At 41.9% G+C, this 8,576-nt stretch overlaps 1 protein-coding gene across 1 annotated transcript; it reads left to right on the forward strand.

Annotated features, from left to right (window-relative positions):
• Positions 1-5,036: 5,036 nt before the first annotated feature.
• On the forward strand, positions 5,037-7,829 carry LOC147426890 (uncharacterized). Its single transcript, XM_086498813.1, has 7 exons — positions 5,037-5,975; positions 6,242-6,313; positions 6,404-6,471; positions 6,591-6,747; positions 6,886-6,966; positions 7,048-7,137; positions 7,269-7,829. Exons 1-7 carry the CDS (start codon positions 5,571-5,573, stop codon positions 7,362-7,364), a joined length of 969 nt encoding a protein of 322 aa, XP_086354939.1. The 5' UTR covers positions 5,037-5,570; the 3' UTR covers positions 7,365-7,829.
• The last annotated feature ends 747 nt before the right edge of the window (positions 7,830-8,576 follow it).

The following is an 8,576-nucleotide window of genomic DNA, read 5'->3' on the forward strand; positions in this document are numbered from 1 at the left end:
CAATCAGATATTGTTTTCTACATATCTGAAATACAATCCTAGTTCCAGTTTCCTTAACAGTATCTTGCCTTTTAGTTCCAGTGTTTCATCTTTTGATTGTGGTGTTTCCCATTTCAGTTTGAGTATTGTTTCCAGTAATCGTTGAAGTCTCTAAGTCTCACATCTTTAGTTCTAAGTACCAACCTGGAGTAACAGCCTCACGGTTTTGTCATAAAAGGACAAGAAGATAAAGTGTGCAAATGTAAGAAATTTTTGCATGGGTTGAAGCAATCTCCTCGTGCTTGGTATGAGAAAGCTGACACTCATTTGGTTAAACGAGGCTTTTGTAATAGTCCAACAGAAAGCACTTTGTATGTAATTTATGAGGGTGATGTATTTCTCATCGTTGTTCTATATGTGGGTGAGTTGTTGAACACTGGACCAAATGAGACACATTTTGCTGAATTTAAGGCTTATTAGAATGCTACTTTCAAGATGAAAGACTTCGGGTTGTTGCATCATTACTTGGGCATATAGTTTAAGCAATGTGATGGTGGTATTTCCTTGTGTCAGACAAGTTACATAGAGACATTACTATGTAAGTTTGGACTTGAGGACTTCAAACCTATTTCTACTCCAATGGAAATAGGTTTGAAATTGAGTCTTCATGATCCTGGTGATCTTGCCGATGTCACTCTTTACCAAACTGCTACTGGATGCCTTATTTATGTATGCAACATGAGGCATGATATTTAGTTTGTAGTCTCACAGGTTAGCAGGTTTATGCATAGCCCAGGGTCTAAGCATTGGCAAGATGTCAAGAGGATTTTCTGCTACTTGAGTGGCACTTTGCATCTTGGCTTGTTTTATCCCAAGGGGGGATCATTGCCGCCAGATTTACATGCTTTTTCAAACTCAGATTGAGCTGGTTATTTTGACATTCGAGTGTCCACAAGTGGTTTTTGTTTCATGCTCGACAGTTCATGCATATCATGGTTGAGCAAGAAGCAACCTATTGTGGCCACTTCCAGTTGTGAGGCTGGTTACAAGGTAGTTTTCACAGCTATGGCTAAGTGTGTATGGCTCAAACATCTTATGGTTGATTTGGGTGTTGGACAGGACACTGACAACATCAGCTACACTAACAGTCAGATCGCATTGGCAGTTGCGAAGAACCCAGTTTTTCATGCTCGCGCAAAGCACATTGAGGTGCATTATCACGATGTCAGGGAGAGATTCTCACCAGGAGAGATTATCTTGGCTCAAATTGAGCTGGTTATTTTGACATGCAAGTATCCACAAGTGGTTTTTGTTTCATGCTCGGTAGTTTATGCATACCATGGTTGAGCAAGAAGCAACCTATTATGGACACTTCCAGTTGTGAGGCTAAGTACATGGTAGTTTTCACAAATATGGTTAAGTGTGTATGGCTACACATCTTATGGCTGACTTGGGTGGTGGATAGGACACTGCCAACATTATCTACACTAACAGTCAGAGCGCATCGGCAGTTGTGAGGAACCCAATTTTTCATGCTCACACAAAGAACATTGAGGTGCATTATTGGAAACATGCTATGTAAGCAAATGGGTGGAAGCCAAGGCACTCCCAAAAAACACAGCCTAGTCCACAACCTGGTTTCTTTATGAACATATCATATGTCGGTATGGTTTCCACACAACACCATCCTTGCAAGAGCTCATACATGTTTCAACCACCGCACATGACATCATAATTGTTGCGGCCTTGCTTCCCTCTTCAAGCAGCTCGAGCCAATTATCTTTCTCTCATCAAGGTACACCTCACACTCCTATCATAGCTAAGACCAAGGGCTCCAAGGCCATTAATCCTACCACATAAGAAGCTACCTTATCTATCTTCTATCAAGAGATTGACAAGTATGTATTCAAGGATAAGGAATATGAGATGGGGTGTGCAAAAGTTAGCAGAGGTATCTAATATCCCCATAGAAATGTCTATTTGTCATCAAGTGGTGGAAATTTTTGACCTTGATATAGCTACTACCACCATTAACAGGAAGGAACTATAGCTTAGCCCTGCTATGCTTTCCAGTGTATTGCACTACCTCATCATAAGAAGTCGAAGGTTTCCACAGCTCAAGAAGTCAAAATTTTTCTAAAAGAAAAATGAGAAATGAAGCAGAAAAGAAAAGTTGGAAGATAGGGCATCCCATTGTTAGCTCTACATCACAAGGTAGCTTATAAATTTGTTGTGGAAGCATTGAGTCTGAAGAAAAATCCGACTGATGTAACTGAAAAAGGTGTTCAACATGTTGTTGGTCATATCCTTGGATAAGAATTGCTATAGTGACCTCAATACCATTTTATACAACAGTGTGGTAGCACAGATTGGAAAAATCAAGACCCAACACATGTTTAAAGCATGGTATGTCTGACAGTTTGACTATTGGCAACTATTGGCAAACCTTGAAGCATGAACACCCTAGGGTCAAAGCCCTATCTTTGAAAAGGAAAGAAGAAGCAGAAGGGCCATCTGAACCACCAACCAAGAAACATAAGGTTTTGATAGACCAAAAGGAGTGTTGGGCCATGATTAAAGGTAAAATAAAGACACCGTCTGGGAAATTTGAAGAGCAACAGACCAGGGACCCAATAGACTTTGCAAGCAAGCTTCAAACAACACCGCCATAGTGGTGATTCCAGGCACTCCTCTTGAATGTATTATTAAACTTTACCAAGACCTAGTAAGCCAACCTAGACAAAGACCATCAAGCCAACCAAACTAGTCCAAGGTACACCCATAACTTTAGTACAAGGCACACCCACAATCACTACCATTTTCAGATGCCTACTTGATAAATTGTGCGCCTTGCAAAAGAATCCACCTCAGGGCAAACTTGAGATTGTGACATCAGCCCAAATGCAACAATCACCTTATGCTTCCCTTGTTATGAAGGTTGCTAATGATCACAAATATGTCGATTCACTAAAAGATGGCTACATGGCCACTATTCACTCAGGCTGGAACACCATCATAAATGCTATCGCCCAAATAACCAGGCTCAAGCCCAGAGGGATTTGGCTAAATTGGTTTAATTAAAGGAGCTGGTATAGGAGATCAACAACAAAGATCAATGGAAACAAGCAGTCCAAAAGATGCAGAGTTTATTTAAAGAAGAATAAGACAATGGGGAGCAATACATGAAGTGAATCAAGGAGAGGTAAGAGGATTTGAAGAATTGCAAAACTATGAACTCCAACCTGGTTGCTCAGATCAACAATTTGGTGAGAGAAGTTCAACAACAAAAGGTTGAATATGAATCAACACCTAGTCAAACGTAGGCTAGCATTGATAGACTAAAAGCAACCAACAGTGCAATGAAGCAAAGCAATTCTAGACAAATATTACTACCAATGTTTAACAGATATAAGTGATTTCGAAGGAAATATAATGTAGCATGCTGAGCCTAGAGGAGTTGCAACACTGAGTTGATAACATGAAAGATGATTTAAGTGCTTCCGCTGCTACATATAATTCCACCCTAGCCAATTAATTGATGATTGAACATCTTCATTTAGGGCAAGAAACATATAATGCATCAAATGCCACTTTGAGAATGAAATAGTAATGCACTACATTGAAACAATGCCAGATTCGCTAGTCTTGATGTATGCATTGCTTATGCACGAGGATGAACTATCAAGGTTCTACCCAGCTCTTTACCCTAAGTACAATGAACGTGCTAATAAGCTGGCTTACGTTCAAAGTGTGGATCGGCTTTGAGATTGGCATGATCACACCTCGATCACACCAATGCTTTGTGGGTTGCCTAGATAGAATTACTAAACCCCATTGAACATAAGAATACAGTCTCATATCTGAAAGAAGATGTGGCTAATCTCAGAGAATTGATGATCTAGTGGAAGGATCAATTGGGTTAGCTTGTGGAGTATATAAAGATATACTCTAGTTGTATTAGAGCATCCAAGATTTTAGAGAAATCCTAACAGAGCTAGCCATGAACCCTAGTTTAGGGAGATAGCCGAGATTCTGCTCGAGGACAAAATCAAGGTGAACTAGCCAGATCCACATGGATGGATGACCACTACATCCATCTGCCACAAAATGGCCAGCGCGAGACTGTCAAAGGGCAAAAAGACCATCTATGACCCAAAGTACCATCAACTGACACCGTATGAAGAAGAGATGCTTCTAGAAAGGAGTAGCTTGAACATGAGGCAATTTACAAATTGATCATGAAGGACAATGCAGCCTCCAAGATCCTCAGGAATAGATGGTGTCCACACAAGCTAGAATCAGTCAACAAACCTCCAGGCCACCATCTCTATTCACTCAAATGCCACTTGGTGTAGTCCAAATGCCTGCTGTCAAGACAAGAGGAAGAGCAAAAGGAAAAGATAATGCCTTTGTCATCTAAAATTCAAGAAAGGGAAGGAGGAATGTAGATGGTGGGTACAGTCTCTTTGTCAACCTTGGGGACCTTAGAATCCACCTACAGGTTGAGGCTTTCTAAAGTTACCACTAGCATCAGGAGGCTTGACAACTCTTGGAAATTGTCCCATTTGAGGTGTTGCAGCAGATCTCATACGAAGACAGCCACAAATGTACACCGTTCCCCATGGCGCACTTGCCGAGATCTTTCTCCTCCTCTACACGATTTGCATGCATGCAAAGACCACGCCCCAAAAATAGCTCTGATACCACTTAAGCATAGGGCAGTGAAGCCTGGCTCTCCACCTAGTCTGTAGGCAACCCCCGAGCTAGCTTCACACTGGCTCTTGGCCTTATAGTAGGGTTGTGTACACAGTTTGTCGTTGCGTTCTTATTTCCCTCCAAGCGGGTGAACTTTTTTTCCCCTGCTTTGTGCACAAAAGCAACGTGGTGGCATTAATCGAGGAAGTTGGAGCAGCCTCTCGATTGCTTATCATGTGCGTGATCTTTCAACGTGTGAACAAATTCCTAGTTTTAAATTTCAAGACCATTTAAAAATGACAAAGATGATATACCGCCGGACTATAAAATCGTGCCTTGCAAATGCTGAGAAAATGCTGATTCATTAGCATTTCCACTAAGACAAAACATGCTCTCTCGCTCTCTCCGGGCTTTCCGAAGGTTTCGCCTGTGTTTCTTCCTTACGTCTAGGGTTTTGTGATCTCTCTCTCTCCCTCTCTCTCTCTCATCTTTTCCTTTCCATCGCCGTCTCCTTAATTCGAACGCACGTAGATCCAACTTCCCCTCCTGCAAACAAACAAAGCCCAGCATCGCTCTCTCTCTCTCTCTCTCTCTCTCTCTCTCTCTCGCACGCACGCACGCACATGCACATGCGCTGCACAGGCTCTTCCTAAGCCTCTCTTCTGCACGCTAAAGTTTCCAAACGGATTTCTTCTCGCTGCTACCTTTCCCAAGCTTTCGGAGGGCCGCAGCAGTGAGCACTTTTCTGAGCGCCTTCTGACACCAAGCTTCACGCAAGATCAATCGCTGAAGCTTTGCATATACCATTGATTCACAAACACAGACAGCTACCGTACATTTTCCCAACACAATCTGACCTCGAAGCCTCCGAAGGTGTGTGCATAATCTTGTCCATTATGAGTGAAAGTCTTTCTCTGTCTATGGACAATCAGGACGGCTTCACGCTAGCAAGCCATGGCCCTTCAATGCCTGCTACAGAGGTCCGTAGAGAAGCCTCTTTCCTTAGCAGGAAGGTGCTCCTTCCCAACAAGAAACGAATGAGTGCGCAAAAATCGTCATCCTCATTGGTTCTGAAAGAAGACGAGGCTCGATTGACTTTGCAAAAATCTTCATCGTGCGTGGCTTTCCAAAAAAATGATGTGGAAATCTCCATAGCAAGTTGGAGCAGGGATACGGGAGCTGATGGCCAAGTCTCAAAACCTCTTCTCGTGGCTGCTTCCTCTGCGGAGTGTCGAATTTGCCAGGATGAAGACGAGCTCACAAATCTTGAAACTCCTTGTGCTTGCACTGGAAGCTTGAAGGTAGAAATCTTTTGAATGTTTTAATTCCAGCATATAGTTTGTTTCATATTCTGCTGTGATGGAAGAGCCTCTCTTTGTACTGGCTGCATCATTGAGCTTGTACAGAAGGGATCAAATTATGTGAAGCTTTGATGCATTTTTTATTTCTCTTTTTAAGGTTGAATGCATTATTGATTGGATGTATTTCCTGTAAAGGCTGTACTTATCATTGATTGCAATAGTACCATAGAAAAATTCTCATGCATGGTCTGCAATGGCTGGTACAGTTTGCGCATAGGAATTGTGTGCAACATTGGTGCAACGAAAAGGGGGACACCATATGCGAAATTTGCAAGACGGTAAACAATTTTACTATGTTTCTTGACCGTCTTTCGAATAAATCAAGTTTATTGGTTCAGGATGGGTCACATTGTGTTTTTGTTTGGCAGCCCTATGAGGGTGGTTACACCGCTCCTCCATCTTCAGCTCGATCAGACAGTTTCCCCATCAACATAGGGTATTTCTATTTGTCAAATAAACATATTTGTGGCAACAATCTGCTTGTCCTGGGCACCAAGGAATGTAATGCCATTTCAGAAAGGCTATGAAGTTAACGTTCCCTTTTGTGCTTCACAGTGATAGCTGGGAGATTGCAAGTGGCCAGCGGTTTGACTTGCACGAGCCAAGAATTTTTGCAGTAACATCTGAACATCTTTTCTCTGAGGCAGAGTATGAAGCTTACTCAAGAGCGAACGAACAAAGCGCAGCCTGCTTTCGCTCTGTAGCCTTGATTGTATGCTCTAATCTCTTCTGATTGTCTGCAAGAATGCACCACATCATTGAGTCATTTGTTTTGTCTTTGATGATTAAGCATGTACATTCAACTGCTTTTTCAACTCTGACTGCATGTTTGTTATCTTTTTCTGTGTAGTTAATGGTTCTGCTGCTGCTTCGACACGTGCTTTCAATCACATCGACTGGTGCAGATGAAGATGCGTCTACTTTTTTCATGGTTAGATTTTCTTCTGGGCAATTTCTAGATTCCAGCGAATTGTGGTGTTTAAAACTTCTTTTGCACTTCATCTTTTGGCAGCTCTTTCTTCTGCGAACTGCTGGATTTTTTCTGCCATGCTACATCATGGCGCGGGCATTGAATGTGTTGCAATGTAGGCGCCAAAGACAGGCAAGGCCTGTTAACCTTGTGTTACATTCTAATCTTGTGTGAAGTGCTTTGAACAATGGGCTTGATTATTGCCTCTTGTACTCTTCTTTTTTCACCATAAGTAGCTAACTGCACTTGAAATTGGTGAGCAGGAGGCTGCTCTAGCAGCAGCAGAGGTTGCGTACTTGTTGCAGAGTGGGCAAGCCCAAGGTGTACGCATTGCTGTTTCTCCTGGGCTGTTACCTTGAAGCCTCAAAGGTTCATTTTCTTGCCTGTTTCATTGTTCTTACTGGGACTTGCGAAGGTCATTAGTTGAATGACCATGTGAGAGCGCAAGTTTTCAAGATAATCCTAACTAACGTTGAGGCATCACTTAGTCTCCTCTAATGCTATATGACACTCTCACCGTCCCTAAATACAGATATCCATCCTCTTCTCATGTTCTGAATGAGAATGGAGAGATGGGGTGTTCAACTTGACTCAGGTGCAGCTGTGACTCACCAAGCATCAAATATCAAATAATTCCCTTATTCTATTCAGAATCTTAGGCTTCTAAATTTACCTTTGTATCTTCGTGCCTCAGCTATCAGAAGCCCATGTGGGTATCTAGCACGAGCTGATTATTGTTTGTTGCAATCTGATACTTTGGAGAAAGCGACTAATGTATATCTTAACCTTCTTTTTGAAGGTTATCAGAAAGTGCACCTGCTGTTAACAGTGTGTTTATCCCTAGGAAAAAATCATTATGGTCGGCTGCCAGGTGATTAAATATTAGGTGTAGGTGGCCAATGAAGTTTTCTTTTAAAAAGCATTTGATGGATCGTGAGGAGTTTTCATGTGTAATTCTTTGTTCATGAAAGTACTTTGGAACAGATGGTCGCACACATACTGAGCCCACCTTGTCTCAATTCATTACAAGCAGTCTCTTGCATTGCCTTGCCTAGGAATTAGAGTTTTGTATATCATGGAAGGTAGATTTAAAAAAAGAGATGTTTGGATGGTTGTGAGCTCAATATGTGTAAATGTCTATATTACGATTTTCCTTTGAATGCTTGCTGAAAAGGAGAGTGAGTTACGGTTCAAATACTCTTGACTGTTAGACAGGAGAGACCTCTTTGGCAGCTCTCAGCCAAGCTAATGTAGAGGATGCAATGTTGTCTTGCAAATGAGTTGGTGCTTGTGATCTGAGCGATGGTCCACATGCTCATTTCCTCACATCTTCCTCCCATAGAGTTGGAGTAAAGAAGTTAATCTTCTATGTCTTCCATGGATTTTTCTCGACCATTTTTTGGACGAAAATGTCTTAGAGATGTGTCTGAGCAGCATTTGAATGCGTGGATATAAACTTGCAGTATCAGTATTCGTCAATGCTGCAAGTTGCAGTGGTCAAACTGAGGATCCCAGTAAGTGGCTAGATTTTGATCACATGATGGAAAAGGCTTCATTCTACTGACATGTGC

This window comes from Adiantum capillus-veneris, chromosome 24 (genome assembly GCF_014529385.1).
Source record: "Adiantum capillus-veneris isolate H3 chromosome 24, ASM1452938v2, whole genome shotgun sequence".
In the NCBI taxonomy this organism is placed as follows: Eukaryota; Viridiplantae; Streptophyta; class Polypodiopsida; order Polypodiales; family Pteridaceae; genus Adiantum; species Adiantum capillus-veneris.

What these genes read in the sequence shown, in the direction of transcription:
- LOC147426890 (XM_086498813.1), top strand. Translation starts at nt 5,571, where the DNA reads ATGAGTGAAAGTCTTTCTCTGTCTATGGACAATCAGGACGGCTTCACG. An exon ending in CTTGCACTGGAAGCTTGAAG is followed by an intron (nt 5,976 to 6,241) that starts GTAGAAATCTTT and finishes TGGCTGGTACAG; the next exon opens with TTTGCGCATAGGAATTGTGT. An exon ending in TTCGCTCTGTAGCCTTGATT is followed by an intron (nt 6,748 to 6,885) that starts GTATGCTCTAAT and finishes TTTTCTGTGTAG; the next exon opens with TTAATGGTTCTGCTGCTGCT.